This window comes from Babylonia areolata, chromosome 6 (assembly GCF_041734735.1).
Source record: "Babylonia areolata isolate BAREFJ2019XMU chromosome 6, ASM4173473v1, whole genome shotgun sequence".
Lineage (NCBI taxonomy): Eukaryota > Metazoa > Mollusca > Gastropoda > Neogastropoda > Buccinidae > Babylonia > Babylonia areolata.
Genome location: NC_134881.1, coordinates 7501 through 26369, shown reverse-complemented (window position 1 = coordinate 26369; position 18869 = coordinate 7501). Strand labels below are relative to the sequence as shown.

The window sequence follows — 18869 nt, the reverse complement described above, 5'->3', positions numbered from 1 at the left end:
CAGATTTTTTTTTTAAATGGCTTCCGAATGCGCTCTGGTATGGTTTTGTCAACATTTTGCTCAAAACGGTATTGGACATCATTAATTAAGCCCCAAAGGCCTCTGATGATACAAAAGACACTTTGACTGGCTTCAACAGAGCACATTGACTGGCTGTTATATCTGTGCAACATAGTCACAACCAAACCATGTCATCAATGAGCTTTGTACAAACTGAGTTTGATGCTATTGGCTTTGTATCATCTATGAACACCTGTAAATGCAACTTTGTGTCAACTGTCAAGGCGTCACTTTGAGCCATGTGAAAACCTACACGTCAGTGTCAAGACCCATTACTTCATCTGCAACTTTGTGCAACAAGATGGGGAGCCTGTGAATTTATGTTGAAGCTTAAGGCCTACAACTTTGTGTCATGGCCTGCAACTTTGGTGTCAAGTTTTCTGCATGATCCACAACCAACCTCAATCATCTCCCTTCTAATGAACCATTCTCATGAACAGTTTGGGTTGAGAACTAGTTTGCCGATGAAATTATACCTGAAAACACTGTGAGTGGCTTGCATATGTCCTGTATTATTTTCTGACTGCTGGTTTGGGTCACTGTTTTGTTGCACTTCTTTACAGAATATAAGAATGACAAAAAGAAATGCAGTTTATTGTAGAACTAATTATGTACAAAATGCTCGTGTCAGAAAGAGAAGTCAAGAATTATCATAAAGAATATTTAAAGAAAAAGAAAAAATATACCCTGTTGTTTTGCATCAGCACATATCAGGTAATTCTAAAACAAACATTGCCATGTGGCCTTTGAGCACAGCTCTAAAAAAAACCCATGTCTATGCCTCCACTGATTTTTAAGAGATTAAAAGGCGCAATTATTGGAAAGAACAATACAACACTTGTACTGTTGTAGGAGTTGGCAGTGAAAGGGTCAGGTATGACTGAATGGAAACAGACAGAACACCACAACCTTTAACTGCCCACAGTTCATGCTCAAGAACAAGGTACAATCATTCTGATATTTGTTTTCGGAAATTCTGTGAGTTCCATCAGGCAAAGTTTGGTCGAAGGTGTACACGGCCAACATCAAGTTGTGTGTGGCAAAAAATAATATCTCAACAATGTTCACAGAGCTACAATGAAACCCGGCCAGTTTTCTTCAGGACCCTTTTCCTTCTCTGGGACCACTGGGAAAGTGGCGTCTTGAGATATACCTCCTTTAAATTTCTACTGATATTTCGATATTCTTCACTGGAAATATCAAATTCTGCTCCCTGCTCAGATCGGTTTCTTTGTCTCTATCAGATTGCTCACAACAGCCTTATATTAAATAACCACATTTTGTTTCCTGTTTTTAACACAGTTACTGTATTTACTGCACATATCTTGATGTGTGCCCGCCTGTGACCAGGTCCCATGCAGACCTGACATGTCCATGCAATGCTCTCATATGGTATCTTTCCTCACTTCATCATGGTCAATCAGACAGCAGGCAGATATCACATCAGGTAAGCTTCTCTTGGTTGAAATTTGCACTTTCCATGGCTGGCAGTGACTTAAGTTTGTAATAATAAATGGCCAGGGTCCAGGTGCTGTTTCACTGTTGGGCTTGTCTGAATACAGAAATGAAGTAAAACAAAAATGAAAATAATCTATAAACAACAACAACAAAAAAACACCTGTCAAACTGCCAATATGGAAATCCATATAATACCTGAATACTCCCAGGCACGTATTTCTCCACAATTTCTCTGATCTAAACTAAACATCATGTGTGACCCACACAGCCCAGCTAACTGGGCGTGATCACTGCCCCTCACTGCGTGTGGCCCAGGCTGATCCCCGTTACCATCCACACACTCACTGCTTGTGGCTCATGTACACATAAGGCAAAGGTAACTAGTCATCAGTACAGCCCATTATCAAACAACAAATACTACATACTCCTCATCATTCACGGGCTTCCAAATCCTCACAGTGAATCATTCTAGTGGCCAGATCTTTCCTTCAGTGAGGGCTTCCAAATCCTCACAGTGAATCATTCTAGTGGCCAGATCTTTCCTTCAGTGAGGGCTTCCAAATCCTCACACTGGATCATTCTAGTGGCCAGATCTTTCCTTCAGTGAGGGCTTCATACAAAACGCCACTTTTCCAGTTCAGGAGAGAATACACAAGTAGATACTGACAGACAGGCTTTTATCAAAAGAAACTGCAGTGAAAAGATGGAAGGTAATCCTGCTGTTTCCAAACACAAATTCCTCTAGATAACTCTGAAACCTGGCAATGTGTAAATGAACAGCCATCAATATGATACAAGATGCAACAAAAATCATCAACCACAATAGATCATCAACAATGACAAAGTTTATCTCAATACAACACACAATCACATTCCATTAGGCACATAAAAAAATACTTAGTCCATGAAAAGTGTAGAGAAAAAACACAGGGGAACATTAAACGGTTCATGTTGTCCATTCCTCTTCCTTCACAAGTTTCAAACATGGAGTCCAGTGAAAACTTAATAAGCAACATGAAAAAGAAATTCAGTACGAGACCCATAACGAAGTATTATCAAGACAAACTTCTTGAGAAAACAAAACGAAGAAACATTAAAACATTATAATCAGCATTTCTGCAGTCGTTGAAAATGTCCTGTTCAGCACTTTCTCTTACCTTTGTGAGTGCAGTCATCTCTAATTCTGTTTAAGTTATAAACATTAGTCATTTGTTGTGTGCTGCTTTGCTTTGGAGAAACATTTAATCTTTTGGAATCATGTTTCTTTATCTACATGTAAATTAAGAACATATTTCTTTTACTGCTTAAGAATTTTGATAAAAATTTATAGTAGTGTTTCTTGTTCTGAAATAGTATTTCAAAACATATCTTTTATTCCAAAATATCATAATAAAGTCATTGTGTTTTTTTTTAGTATTTTCATGCTTGTGTTCTGCTTAATGTTTTACCTTTTGACTTTTTTTTAGTTCAACCTTTGTCATGTTCATTTAGTAAGTAGGACCCAACTGTGGGCCAAGAGACTGTGTGGAGTGAGTGACCAGTGTTTGGATACACACACCCTTTCCTATCAGATTAATAAAAATGTATTGTATTGTATTGTTTTGTATTGTATAGTACTGCACTCCATTATATTAGTATGCCACAGCCTGGCAGTCCGAGCAGACACTGTCGGTGGTTGGGAACAACTGCTGAACTGTATTTATACTCACTCCTTGCACAACGTCTCTTTGATAATCCCACAGTTCTTGTTGGCTGGAATTGTGCTATAATACAATTTTACCTGTCCTGGTATTTTCAAGGCCTGTGTGTTTTCCTCCTGTTTTACACACTGATTTTTTAACACCATTGTTCAAGAAATGTTTGGATTATAAGACTGTACAATCAGCGTAACACTAACAGAAACACTTTTTTTTTGGGGGGGGGGGAGGGGGGGGCGCTTAAATTTACATTTAGTAATGCTTGTATCACCAGACTGAATAAACAGCGTAACAATGTATCTTATATGATAACTTTCACAATGAAAACAGACTATATATATCTTTATATATATATATATATATATATATATATATATATAATAACTAGTTAACAGATAGGATCCAATCACACAAACACCTTCCCTCCTCCTTTCACACCCTTCGCCTCATTCGCCATCCATCCCCCACACCCCACACCCAAAAAAACTGCCAATAACTTAAAGAAAAATAAAAGACGCTCGGTTCGAATCCACGTTTGTAACTGTACTGCCCCCTCCTCCTCCCCCCTACTCATGACCTAGTCCCCAAAAGACCTCCACCAACAACTTGGACTGTCAGTCCTTTGCCAGGTCATGTTCTGACCATAATTATCAGTCAACAAGGCCCAACTGGCCTCCATTTTAGGACTACTACAGAGAGACCACTAATAACTTCCCTCCTCACCCACTCTTTCTCCTGTCCCCTGTCGCTCCCCCAACTCACACACTCCCAACCCAACCATTCAACCCAACCCCTGTTCCCTCCAAAGAAAACTGACTGCTCAAGCTTCTGAGTGACAGTGAAATTCCATGACAGTTTTTTTTTATAACATTACCTGATGGACCAAAGTTAACTGCCTCTGTACTCTTGAGGCAAGTGGCTGCAGTATTCTCTGCATTGTGACCAAGGCAAAGTAACTGTTTCTGTGAGTTTGACCATCACAGGTAAATACACACCTGCAGTATTCTCTGCATTGTGACCAAGGCAAAGTAACTGTTTCTGTGAGTTTGACCATCACAGGTAAACACACACCTGCAGTATTCTCTGCATTGTGACCAAGGCAAAATAACTATTTATGTGAGTTTGACCATCACAGGTAAACACACACCTGCAGTATTCTCTACATTGTGACCAAGGCAAAGTAACTGTTTCTGTGAGTTTGACCATCACAGGTAAACACACACCTGCAGTATTCTCTGCATTGTGACCAAGGCAAAGTAACTGTTTCTGTGAGTTTGACCATCACAGGTAAACACACACCTGCAGTATTCTCTACATTGTGACCAAGGCAAAGTGACTGTTTCTGTGAGTTTGACCATCACAGGTAAACACACACCTGCAGTATTCTCTGCATTGTGACCAAGGCAAAGTAACTGTTTCTGTGAGTTTGACCATCACAGGTAAACACACACCTGCAGTATTCTCTGGCAAAGTGACTGTTTCTGTGAGTTTGACCATCACAGGTAAACACACACCTGCAGTATTCTCTACATTGTGACCAAGGCAAAGTGACTGTTTCTGTGAGTTTGACCATCACAGGTAAACACACACCTGCAGTATTCTCTGCATTGTGACCAAGGCAAAGTGACTGTTTCTGTGAGTTTGACCATCACAGGTAAACACACACCTGCAGTATTCTCTACATTGTGACCAAGGCAAAATAACTATTTATGTGAGTTTGACCATCACAGGTAAACACACACCTGCAGTATTCTCTACATTGTGACCAAGGCAAAGTAACTGTTTCTGTGAGTTTGACCATCACAGGTAAACACACACCTGCAGTATTCTCTACATTGTGACCAAGGCAAAGTGACTGTTTCTGTGAGTTTGACCATCACAGGTAAACACACACCTGCAGTATTCTCTACATTGTGACCAAGGCAAAGTGACTGTTTCTGTGAGTTTGACCATCACAGGTAAACACACACCTGCAGTATTCTCTACATTGTGACCAAGGCAAAGTGACTGTTTCTGTGAGTTTGACCATCACAGGTAAACACACACCAAACAATGACTGCTCCTCTGGATCCACGTTTTTCAAACTGGCTCACTACCGCTACAAGGAAAAAAATGTAGGTGTGTGTGTGTGCATGCAAATGCACATGTTGGCATATTTGCATGCGCGTGTGTGTGTGTGTGTGTGTGTGTGTGTACAGTTATATATATATATATGTATTTTCTTCTGTTGAAACTGCTTAAGACAGCTCTGAAAAAATAATAACAGGGTCTACTGTAAACACAAACAAAATATGATAGAATATAATGACACATTTACCGTGCAGCTGTAAAATGCCAGTCTCATCCTCCACAAGGTTAACTATGCTCCTTCATAACTGGTTCTACCCAGCCTGAATTCTGATCAACTCACGTTTATTGAAAAGCTATGGAACAACACTCAGGGTCTCAGACACAACCTCTGTTGTTAACAACAATCTGTACACACCCACAATCCTTGGAAAGCAACTATCTGCTTGCCCTGAAAATGCAATTAGAAAATGCAAGGGAACCGACCATTAGCAACATTAAGTTTTCTTTAACCAAAAATATAGAAAAAATTGGAAATCAACCTTCGCTGTACTTTACTTACCCACTTATTCCCACGTCATGGGTCTGTCAGATCCACACTCGCTGCAGTCAATTTAGCAGTGCTCTCCTGTCTCTATGTTATAGCAGTGCTCTCTCCTGTCTATATGTTGTAGCAGTGCTGTCCTGTCTATATGTTGTAGCAGTGCTGTCCTGTCTCTATGTTATAGCAGTGCTCTCTCCTGTCTATATGTTGTAGCAGTGCTGTCCTGTCTATATGTTGTAGCAGTGCTGTCCTGTCTCTATGTTATAGCAGTGCTCTCTCCTGTCTATATGTTGTAGCAGTGCTGTCCTGTCTCTATGTTGTAGCAGTGCTCTCTCCTGTCTCTATGTTGTAGCAGTGCTCTCTCCTGTCCATATGTTGTAGCAGTGCTGTCCTGTCTCTATGTTGTAGCAGTGCTGTCCTGTCTCTATGTTGTAGCAGATATGTTGTAGCAGTGCTGACCTGTCTCTATGTTGTAGCAGTGCTCTCCTGTCTATATGTTGTAGCAGATATGTTGTAGCAGTGCTGTCCTGTCTCTGTGTTGTAGCAGTGCTGTCCTGTCTGTATGTTGTAGCAGTGCTCTCTCCTGTCTATATGTTGTAGCATATATGTTGTAGCAGTGCTTTCCTGTCTATATGTTGTAGCAATGCTGTCCTGTCTATATGTTGTATCATATATGTTGTAGCAGTGCTCTCCTGTCTATATGTTGTAGCAGTGCTCTCCCGTCTATATGTTGTAGCAGTGCTCTCCTGTCTATATGTTGTAACAGTACTCTCCTGTCTATATGTTGTAGCAGCTATGTTGTAGCATTGCTCTCCTGTCTCTATGTTGTAGCAGATATGTTGTAGTATTGCTCTCCTGTCTATATGTTGTAGCAGCTATGTTGTAGCATTGCTCTCCTGTCTATATGTTGTAGCAGTGCTTTCCTGTCTCTATGTTGTAACAGTACTCTCCTGTCTATATGTTGTAGCAGCTATGTTGTAGCATTGCTCTCCTGCCTATATGTTGTAGCAGTGCTCTCCTGTCTATATGTTGTAGCTGTGCTCTCCTGTCTCTATGTAGCTGTGCTCTCCTGTCTATATGTTGTAGCAGTGCTCTCCTGTCTATATGTTGTAGCTGTGCTCCCCTGTCTCCTGTCTATATGTTGTAGCAGTGCTCTCCTGTCTATATGTTGTAGCAGTGCTCTCCTGTCTATATGTTGTAGCAGTGTAGCAGTGCTCTCCTGTCTATATGTTGTAGCAGTGCTCTCCTGTCTATATGTTGTAGCAGTGCTCTCCTGTCTATATGTTGTAGCAGCTATGTTGTAGCATTGCTCTCCTGTCTATATGTTGTAGCATATATGTTGTAGCTGTGCTCTCCTGTCTATATGTTGTAGCAGTGCTCTCCTGTCTATATGTTGTAGCAGATATGTTGTAGCTGTGCTCTCCTGTCTCTATGTTGTAGCATATATGTTGTAGCTGTGCTCTCCTGTCTATATGTTGTAGCAGATATGTTGTAGCAGTGCTCTCCTGTCTATATGTTGTAGCAGATATGTTGTAGCTGTGCTCTCCTGTCTCCTGTCTATATGTTGTAGCAGATATGTTGTAGCAGTGCTCTCCTGTCTATATGTTGTAGCAGTGCTCTCCTGTCTCTATGCTGCAGGTCTATGGGACCCATATCATTATGGAAGGAACGGTGCACACAAACCCAGACTGCCTTCATGATGGATACGCTTGAGGCCGAGTTTTGAGAAACAGGGATAAGAAAGCAGTGCACAGTTTTTTGTTGATGTATCATATTCCTTAGAAAGTGTTGGTCTGTGAGAACCCACAAAGTTGGAACCCAAGTTTTCACATATTTGTGTTATTGTATTCTGTGTCACTAATTAACTGAGAAAACAGAAACTGTGGCAAATACAACTCCCATACGGATATGAGGCATACACAAAATCTTGAGTTAGCAAAATTATTTTTTTTAAAAGATTGTCCCTTTTTTCTTTTCTTTTTTTAAATGGGTCTACCAGACCCACAACCTACACTGAAGATTAAGACCTTAGTGACTTGTGGAAATGGGTCTACAATACCCACAACGTACATTAAAGATGAAGACCTTAGTGACTTGTGGAAATGGGTCTACCAGACCCACAACATACATTGAAGATAAAGACCTTAGTGACTTGTGGAAATGGGTCTACCAGACCCACAACGTACCAGACCCACAACATACATTGAAGAGGAAGACCTCAGTGACTTGTGGAAATGGGTCTACAATACCCACAACGTACATTGAAGATGAAGACCTTAGTGACTTGTGGAAATGGGTCTACAATACCCACAACGTACATTAAAAATTAAGACCTTAGTGACTTGTGGAAATGGGTCTACAATACCCACAACGTACATTAAAGATGAAGACCTTAGTGACTTGTGGAAATGGGTCTACCAGACCCACAACATACATTGAAGAGGAAGACCTCAGTGACTTGTGGAAATGGGTCTACAATACCCACAACGTACATTAAAGATTAAGACCTTAGTGACTTGTGGAAATGGGTCTACAATACCCACAACGTACATTAAAGATTAAGACCTTAGTGACTTGTGGAAATGGGTCTACAATACCCACAACGTACATTAAAGATTAAGACCTTAGTGACTTGTGGAAATGGGTCTACAATACCCACAACGTACACTGAAGATGAAGACCTCAGTGACTTGTGGAAATGGGTCTACCAGACCCACAACGTACATTAAAGATGAAGACCTTAGTGACTTGTGGAAATGTTTTCCTCATTCTACCGCCACTACAGACATGGCAGAATAAAAGGCATAAACTTGACATGTTACAAAATGTGTATTATATAAATCAGCTAAAACATAACTTAACTCCTCATACTCCACAGCCACATGCCTGCTACAACTCTCCTGAACCAGCACTACATGAAACCACTGCAGAAAAGAACAGGGTGGTTCAGTAAAACAGCAAAAATCGATGGAGAATTGTTGATTTCATCAGTCAAACAAAGCTTTGTTTTCATGTTTCCAGAATCCGTAAATGCCAACTGCACCAAGCAAGAATGAATGAAATTTGAACAGTGTGTCAGTAAGATAACACTTGTACCTGGTCCACATGGGAAGTAATCATGGTACGAGTTGAATCCAACTTGAAGCAGAGTGAGTTAATACAGCTGCACTATAAACAAACCAAAAAAAATTTTAAAAAAGAAGCTTACTTTAGAATGCCGCATTAGGACCTGGACCTGGTATGGAACACAGGAACTGGTTCATAACTTTTGCCTCCATAAACCTATGGGGCTGGCATTCATACCTTACAAGACATGAATCCAAAACAACAAATAAGAGAAGTGTCTCCCATTACGATCGGCACCACTCTAGAGAGAAGTGTCTCCCATTACGATCGGCACTACTCTGGAGAGAAGTGTCTCCCATTACGATCGGCACCACTCTAGAGAGAAGTGTCTCCCATTACGATCGGCACCACTCTAGAGAGAAGTGTCTCCCATTACGATCGGCACTACTCTAGAGAGAAGTGTCTCCCATTACGATCAGCACTACTCTAGAGAGAAGTGTCTCCCATTACGATCGGCACCACTCTAAAGAGAAGTGTCTCCCATTACGATCGGCACCACTCTAGAGGGTCGTCCATCCATGGTCATCGGTCCAGCTGCTGTTTGTTGTTGCCGTAGTTGAGTGAGGTCAGGGTCACACAGACGCACGTCACATCAATCAATCATCACATCATCAACAGAGGGTGTACAGGAAGCAAAAAAAAAAAAAGAAAAAAAAAGAGTTCCAAGAGGGGAGGAGGTCACTCTGAGTTCATGGAGAGAAGAGAGTTGATGGTGGCATCCTTGTTGCCATTGTTGGCCTCGAACACCGACTTGATCACCTGGTCCTCCATGTTGGGAAACATGTCCTTCACCTGCTGAAGGTCCTCTTCCGTCATCTGCGGCTGTGGTGGTGGCTGCTGCTGGGGAACGGCGCCTGGCTGCTGGGGGTATGCTGCACACACACCACACCACACACACACACACCACACCACACCACACAACACACACATACCAAACACACACCACACCACACCACACAACATACACCACACACACACCAAACACACACCACACACACACCACACCACACACACACACACACCACCACACAACATACGCCACACCACACACACCACACCACACCACACCACACACACACACACACCACCACACAACATACACCACACCACACAACACACACACACCACACCACACACACACACCACACCACACACACACCAAACACACACCACACCACACCACACACCACATACACACCACACCACTCAACACACATTACCAAGATTTTTTTAGTCTACCTCCAACACAACACACACACACCACAACACACACACACCACACCACACACACACCACACCACACCACACACCACACCACACCACACACCACATCACACAACACACACACACCACACAACACACACACACCAAACACACACCACACAACACACACACACCAAACCACACCACACACCACACACATACACCACACACCAAACGCACACACACCACACAACACACACACAACACCACGCACACACCGCACACACACCAAATACACACCACACCACACCACATAACACTTACAATGCCTTCCCCTGAATCTTATCAGCAGGGACAGGAGGTTTAATCAAAAGGGGATACAAACTGGGTTGGCTTTTAGGCTAACATAAACAGATTTAAATAATGATGGCATTTCCTTTTTTTCTTTCTTTTTTTTTTTTTTTTAGCAAATAAATGTGTATCTTGAGGAAAGAGTTTACTTAGATGTGATGCTTCATGCAGTCATAAGGCCGCCATTTTGTATAAAGTTGTGACGTCACAAACATGGAGATTTACTTTCAATTTTGGCTGCTTTATGAAGCAGACTGAAATGAATTCATGTAAAAAAACCAAAACAACAACTTCCCCTTTCCATTGTTGTTGCAAACATGGCCACTATTCACTGTTTTCTTTCCTGAAGGTCTGGCTGCAACAATCTTTTCTTTTTGCTTTTGTGTGTGGTGGTGGTGGGAGTGGGGGGGGGGGAGGGGAGTAGGGCAATGTACATCTGTGTCAATGTGTGGCTTGTGTGTGTGTGTGTGGGGGGGGGGGGGAGGGGAGTAGAGCAATGTACATGTGAGTCAATGTGTGGCCTCTGTGTGTGTGTGTGTGTGTGTGTGTGTGTGCGTGTGTGTGTGAGTGTGTGTGTGTGGGAGGGGAGTAGAGAAATGTACATGTATGTCGTTGTGTGGCCTCTGTGTGTGTGTGTGTGTGTGTGTGTGTGTGAGGGGAGTAGGGCAATGTACATGTGTGTCGATGTGTGTCAATGTGTGGCGCGTGTGTGTATGTGTGTGTGTGTGTGTGTGTGAGGGGAGTAGGGCAATGTACATGTGTGTCAATGTGTGGCGCGTGTGTGTATGTGTGTGTGTGTGTGTGTGTGAGGGGAGTAGGGCAATGTACATGTGTGTCGATGTGTGGCATGTGTGTGTGTGTGTGTGTGTGTGTGTGTGTGTGTGAGGGGAGTAGGGCAATGTACATGTGTGTCAATGTGTGGCATGTGTGTGTGTGTGTGTGTGTGTGTGTGTGTGTGAGGGGAGTAGGGCAATGTACATGTGTGTCAATGTGTGACATGTATGTGTGTGTGTGTGTGTGTGTGTGTGTGTGTGTGTCTCTGTGTGTGTGTGTGTGTGTGTGTGTGTGTGAGGGGAGTAGGGCAATGTACAAGTGTGTCAATGTGTGTGTGTGTGTGTGTGTGTGTGAGCAGAGTAGGGCAATGTACACGTGTGTCAATGTGTGGCATGTAAGTGTGTGTGTGTGTGTGGGAGGGGGGTAGGGCAATGTACCTGTTTGTCAATGTGTGGCATGTGAGGGGGTGGGGGGTGGGGGTTTGATGGGGGGGGAGTAGGCCATTGTACATGTGTGTCAATGTGTGGCATATGTGTGTGTGTGTGTGTGTGTGTGTGTGTGTGTGTGTGTGTGTGTGTGTGTGTGTGTGAACAGAATAGAATACTTTTTATTGTCATAAAACCTTAAAGTTTATAAGACACAATGAAACATAAACATGAGCATATTAAGAAGAGAAACATTCATGAACAAATATCACCAGCCTTGGCTGTATTACTGTTAGAAGGATCAATTCACTAGGCTTTGCATTTGGACGACATATATCGATTAGGAATCTGTGTCTGTGAGTATTGTACTTTACACAATTGTCTAAAAGGTGAATCTCATCTTCTAAACTGTTACAAGTATCACACAGTCTTTGTTCTTTCGGTGTATTTTTATATCTTCCCTGTTCGATTTGTAAGTCATGGGCGCTGATCCGTAACATGGTCAGTGATTTCCTGTGTAGTGTATTTGCTGTATTCTTTAACTATGGTTCAATTTTATAATTTGTCACAGCGTCGTTCTAAAATTCTAATTTAGATGATCTCTCATGTTCGTTTCCAAAATTTTACATATTCATTTTCAAGCTTCTTGGATACTTTAATCTTTTAACACTAAAAGTGAACTGATTTTTCCATAATCCAGTGCTAGTTAATACATTTCTTATGACAAGTAGCCACTGAACATTTTCATTTGTTTGATGATAGATGCATTTATATGTTGTGTATACTAGTGAATTTTGAGGAAGCTCTAATATGTGTATCCAATAGCCAATAACTTATTATTTTCAGGCTAATAGGGAATCTTCCTAATTCTCCTAAAACGGGGAGAACCATTGCTCTTTTATGTGTGTGGGAGGGGAGTAGGGCAATGTACATGTGTGTCAATGTGTGGCATATGTGTGTTTGGGGGGGGTTGGGGGGGAGGGGAGTAGGGCAATGTACATGTGTGTCAATGTGTGACGTGTATGTGTGTGGGGGGGTTGGGGGGGAGGGGAGTAGGGCAATGTACATGTGTGTCAATGTGTGGCATATGTGTGTTTGGGGGGGGGGTGGGGGGGAGGGGAGTAGGGCAATGTACATGTGTGTCAATGTGTGACGTGTATGTGTGTGGGAGGGTTGGGGGGGAGGAGAGTAGGGCAATGTACATGTGTGTCAATGTGTGACGTGTATGTGTGTGTGTGGGGGGAGTAGGGCAATGTACATATGTGTCAATGTGTGTGTGGGAGGTTTGGGGGGGAGGGGAGTAGGGCAATGTACATGTGTGTCAATGTGTGACGTGTATGTGTGTGGGGGGGGAGTAGGGCAATGTATATGTGTGTCAATGTGTGGCATATGTGTGTGTGTGAGGGGAGCAGGGCAATGTACATGTGTGTCAATGTGTGGCATGTGTATGTTTGTGTCCAGTGACTGTCTGTGTGCATGTGGTCAAGACAGACAGACAGATAGACGGACAGACAGACGCACAGCCATGTGAACTGACCTGCAGGCTGTCCTGGAGCCTGGGGATAGTAGACGGGCATCATGAGGGGGGTGGTGTAGGTGGTGACATAGCTGGGCTGGGGAATGCTGCTCATTGGCTGTATCATCATTAACACACATCAATGTCACATCATCATCAACATCAACAATGTGTCTCACTGGCTTTAACATCAACATCAACAATGTGTCTCACTGGCTTTAACATTATCATCAACATCAACAATATGTCTCACTGGCTTTAACATTATCATCAACATCAACAATGTGTCTCACTGGCTTTAACATCAACATCAACAATGTGTATCACTGGCTTTAACATTATCATCAACAATGTGTCTCACTGGCTTTAACATTATCATCAACATCAACAATGTGTCTCACTGGCTTTAACATCAACATCAACAATGTGTATCACTGGCTTTAACATTATCATCAACAATGTGTCTCACTGGCTTTAACATTATCATCAACATCAACAATGTGTCTCACTGGCTTTAACATTATCATCAACATCAACAATGTGTCTCACTGGCTTTAACATTATCATCAACATCAACAATGTGTATCACTGGCTTTAACATTATCATCAACATCAACAATGTGTCTCACTGGCTTTAACATTATCATCAACATCAACAATGTGTCTCACTGGCTTTAACATTATCATCAACAATGTGTATCACTGGCTTTAACATCATCATCAACAATGTGTCTCACTGGCTTTAACATTATCATCAACATCAACAATGTGTCTCACTGGCTTTAACATTATCATCAACATCAACAATGTGTCTCACTGGCTTTAACATTATCATCAACATCAACAATGTGTCTCACTGGCTTTAACATTATCATCAACAATGTGTCTCACTGGCTTTAACATTATCATCAAAACATTACCGTAATATTCGGCCTACAAGGTGCTGCAATGCATTAGATCCACCCTCTGATTTAGTGCAAAAAGTTAATTTGAACTTGTTTAATCCTTTCTCTGCAAAGGAAATAAGATTCAAGTGAAATCTGTTTGCCAGGGTTTTTTTCATAAAAATGGGTATATATTTTTTTAATAAAAATCTGTGCTCTTCGTTATTGAAGAAAGACCCATAAAAGTATATATTTCCTGAAAGGTAAATGAATAAAGAATACAAAACATATGATGTTTTCAAATTTTATACATTTTCAGTGACATGCTGTTGTTTTTAAATCAGTGTTTTGTTTTTTGTCACACATTCAACTCGTTAATTACAAGCATTAGTCAGGTAATTTGCACTAAAATATAATATTTTCTGGACAAATGGATAATACCTGTACACACAAATTACTAGAACTACCACAATAAAAAAAAAAAGAGACAGATACACAACGCATTGTGACTTCTCCAAGTGATAATACATGGATGTGGGGCCATGCACCCTCAGTCTCCACCCTTCTCCTCTTTGCCCCTCTCACACGGTCACTTCATCCAGTTCTCATCAGACCGCGTTAGCTGAGTGCCAAGCAAATCACTCACACTGTGTCCTGTTAATAATTCGGTCACTTTCCATCACCTGCTACAGCTGTACAGCCGGCATCACTCACTGATAGTCTTATCTTGGCCAGTCTCTTCATTGCTCCCTTTATTTTCTATCAAATCGCCCGATAAAGGTTCATCACTGTCTTCTTAAAATTTATGCTTCAATTCTTTCTGAGCATCAGCTAAAGAAAGCAATCTTGGTTGATTTAGTGCACCACAATCACATGTCTTGAGCACAGTGTCTGACATTTTGTTGAGTGAGCGAGGAGAGGAACCAGGCAAACACTGCAGCAGTAACCCAACCAAAACGTTCAAATAAAGGACTGCCTCATGATGTAGATTGGGTTTTTAGCTATGAACAGAATCTAGAAAGATTCCCCAAGCTAAAACTACCAGTATTTTTGTCAATGAACTCAATGCAGATCGGGGAAAAGTTAGCAGATGTCGTTTTCTGAGTAGTACCGCGATCTTCGGAAAACTGGATCAGAATCTGACCTGTTTTCGTCTGCTTGTTGACTGGGCTCTTTTTTCGGTTTTGTCTACTCTGTTATCCGCTGCTTTACTTCTTTTTTTTTTTTCTTTTTTTTTACAATTTAAAGCCTTCAGTCTAATGTACACTGTTGTAAAGCCCAAGGTCTTTAACTTGTTCAATCACAATCCAGTCTGCTAGCCCTGCTTTTCAGTCCCGTAACTATTTTGCATTGCATTCTGCTTTCGAAAAACGACCAGTTCTCTTCCGATTTCTCTACTTTCACACCATAAATATACCTCCAACTTATGGCCTAAGGGCAAGTTGTGATCACGTTCAGTTCAAATTTTGTGTAACATGCAATTTGGTTTCAATCTGATTTGATGGTGAACATGAACCATGTCAAATCAAACAGTGGTAAGACTGAAGTATCGCTGTTCAGCATGATCATGAGCATCCACTGTGATCTTTGCTGTTGTCATCATTGAGTTTGTTCTGACAGATGGCACCAAGTGGTGGTCAGATTTTAGTTTTCGGGCACAGACAGGGGGCATACAGCCTGTAATACACAAGGGTAAGATTTTAGTATTAGAAAAAAAAAGTAACACCTTACAGATCGAAATTATGGTAGCTGAAGCATCAACATTCAACATGCAAATCAGCCGTCTTCCCCAAGAAATGATTTTACAATGAACAACCATGGCACAGCCTGTTGCCACTACAAAGGAAACTTACCAATCAATGAAAACACTGGCTTCACTGCCCACACTGACCCACCACACCGTTCATTCCGTGGTGCCAGACCCTTACCGTCAGTGTGAGGACAATGTTGATGGAGCCCTCCAGGCCGTCCCCCAGCCTTCCACTGAGGCTGGACCACTCATCCACCGTCTCCCCGGTCATCACTGCAGGGGGGATGGTGATCACGCCCCATGCCACCCGGTCATCCATGGTGAAGGAACGCTGAAATCGCCACAACACACTGCTTTACACGTGTTGTCCTGGACTGGTGTCATCCTAATCTGCACACAACACACTGCTTTACACGTGTTGTCCTGGACTGGTGTCATCCTAATCTGCACACAACACACTGCTTTACACATGTTGTCCTGGACTGGTGTCATCCTAGTCTGCACACAACACACTGCTTTACACGTGTTGTCCTGGACTGGTGTCATCCTAGTCTGCACACAACACACTGCTTTACACATGTTGTCCTGGACTGGTGTCATCCTAGTCTGCACACAACACACTGCTTTACACGTGTTGTCCTGGACTGGTATCATCCTAATCTGCACACAACACACTGCTTTACACGTGTTGTCCTGGACTGGCGTCATCCTAGTCTGCACACAACACACTGCTTTACACGTGTTGTCCTCGACTGGTATCATCCTAATCTGCACACAACACACTGCTTTACACGTGTTGTCCTGGACTGGTATCATCCTAGTCTGCACACAACACACTGCTTTACACGTGTTGTCCTGGACTGGTATCATCCTAGTCTGCACACAACACACTGTTTTACATGTGTTGTCTTGGACTGATATTGTCATAGACTGAACACAACACACCACTTTATCATGTTAGTGTACTCCACAGCAGCCTTGTGTATAACTATGAACAGTCCTACACATCATACCAGGTTTGTGTGTGTCAAGTTCATAAAGCAATGTGCAATGTGCTATAAAAATATTACAGTGTGATATATAAGCACCACCGTGTGATATATATATATATATAAACATCACAGTGTGACACATAAAACACAGTATGACCTATAAACATAGCACAGTATCTAAGCATCACAGTGTGAAACTTAAACTTCATACCTCATCGAAGATTTCCACGTACATGGAATCCACCCCTTGAGGCAGGTACCTGCACACAAACATCCACACAGTAGGATCACACTTTTAAACATCTGTTCGATGAAAGGCAACCAACAGTATCACTGTGTTCCAGTTTTCAACCCCTAAATGGCCCTTCTGCGGTGGTCTGTTCTATAACAGTATAAGCAACATGATTTTATCCCAGTTTTCCCACCTGAACCCACAGCACACAGGAGTGAGGCAGTAGTCAGAGCATTCCTACAACCTGTAGCCCTTGTATAAGAGATGGCCTCATGGTAAAGCACCCATCTAGGAAGCCAGTGTCCACCGGCTTGAGTCCCTTACATGGACTGAAAATCTTTCTCCCCACTCCACTAGATGTCAAGTGGCCGTCTGGAAGCTAATCATTCGAATGAGATGATGAATTGAGGCTCTTTGTGCAAATGGAAGAAACATCATAATAATTACCACAAACAAAAAGGCTGATCTTCTCATTTAAAACTTAAATCAGACCTACTGCCTTCATTCAAAACATGCCAACATGATAAATAATAACTATAATTCTTCAAAGTAAACAGACAAATATATACTTATTACTACCAATAAGTAATAAGTCAGGAACAATTTCATCAATCATACTTTCAAAAGAGGCCCAAGATCTTCCGCTGAAGATAACTGTCCACATTAACTTCACACTTACGTTTGCACAGTCTTGTTCCAGCGGGGATTCTTTGCTCCGTTCACAGCTGTGGGCGTCTCAAACACAACATGACCCAGACGAACACGACAGTAAGGGTCCATTTTGGTCAGACCGTAATTTTTGTTCAGCTTTGCCTGGTATTCCACAAACCCACAGAAAGCAAGGCTTAAAAACATGCACAGCATAATGTAGACAGACAAGTCAATTTGAAGGGAAAAAAAAAGACAACACCAAGTTTCAGTTCTAAACAGACAAACTTGTAACATATTCTCAGTGTAATTCTTCTGGCTCACATGGTTGTGTTCTACAAATCTTAAACTTCCTGCTCAGTCTCCTCTTTGCTGGAGAACAAAAAGTTTTGCTCTGATATTCAAGGTCAACATGTGTGCAGACCTGCTAGTTCCTGAACCCGCTGTGTGTGTATACGCACATCTAATTGATTCTGTGATGCAGCACTGTTTATGATACTGAAAAACACCTACATTGTTCTTTTTATGGTCCAGACCCAGCTTTGCTGCACTCTCCATGCCATCAATCAACAGGGCTTGTCAACTTAAAGATGGTTGTTTTTGAAGTTGCTTTTTTTAAACACCACCATAGTAATACTTTGCAACTTTGCAGTTGCTAGGTTAGACCAAATCAGATGCCCAGATACAACTGTCAGTTTTGTGCCCTAGACGATAGCACCCATATTCTGACAACTTCACATTTCAGGTAATATTTCAGTCTCAGCAATACACTGACAAGATCTATAAGGATCCTAAGTCATCAGTCATAAACTCAGCTGTCACTTCCAAATGCTGATTCCTAAAACTGTCCCAAAATCAGTCTCTCCCATCAATAGGCTCTCTGAACCGAAAGTAGATTAACAGAATGATAAATGTCTGGTCAATTTTATACAGATAATAAAGTGGAAAAAAAGGACACCAGAAAAACAGAATGAAGATGACATCTAATCATCACTTTAAAATAGTGAAAGTACAGTTCAACAGCAAGTGATTACTGTCCAGGGCTGAGAAACTCAACCAGCAGAGCTGGCATGTTTGTTTCTTCCTTCTAAACATCTCTCCCTGTCTCCCTGCACCCCACTCACCATACATGCCTGCGCTAA

At 41.9% G+C, this 18869-nt stretch overlaps 1 protein-coding gene across 4 annotated transcripts in view; it reads right to left on the bottom strand.

Annotated features, from left to right (window-relative positions):
* Positions 1–638: 638 nt before the first annotated feature.
* LOC143282630 (toll-interacting protein-like) overlaps positions 639–18869 on the bottom strand; it is a 20092-nt gene continuing 1861 nt past the window's right edge. The window contains exons 3-8 of one of the 4 annotated variants that reach the window (XM_076588271.1): positions 17759–17892; positions 17059–17107; positions 16034–16186; positions 13243–13339; positions 4730–9824; positions 639–4666 (exon numbers count right to left, since the gene is read on the bottom strand). In XM_076588271.1, the coding sequence (XP_076444386.1) occupies positions 9631–9824; positions 13243–13339; positions 16034–16186; positions 17059–17107; positions 17759–17892 (627 nt within the window). In that variant the 3' untranslated portion in view covers positions 639–4666; positions 4730–9630. Of the gene's footprint in view, positions 4667–4729; positions 9825–13242; positions 13340–16033; positions 16187–17058; positions 17108–17758; positions 17893–18869 lie in introns of those variants that run through there. The other 3 variants (XM_076588273.1, XM_076588274.1, XM_076588272.1) reach the window with 3 other exon arrangements.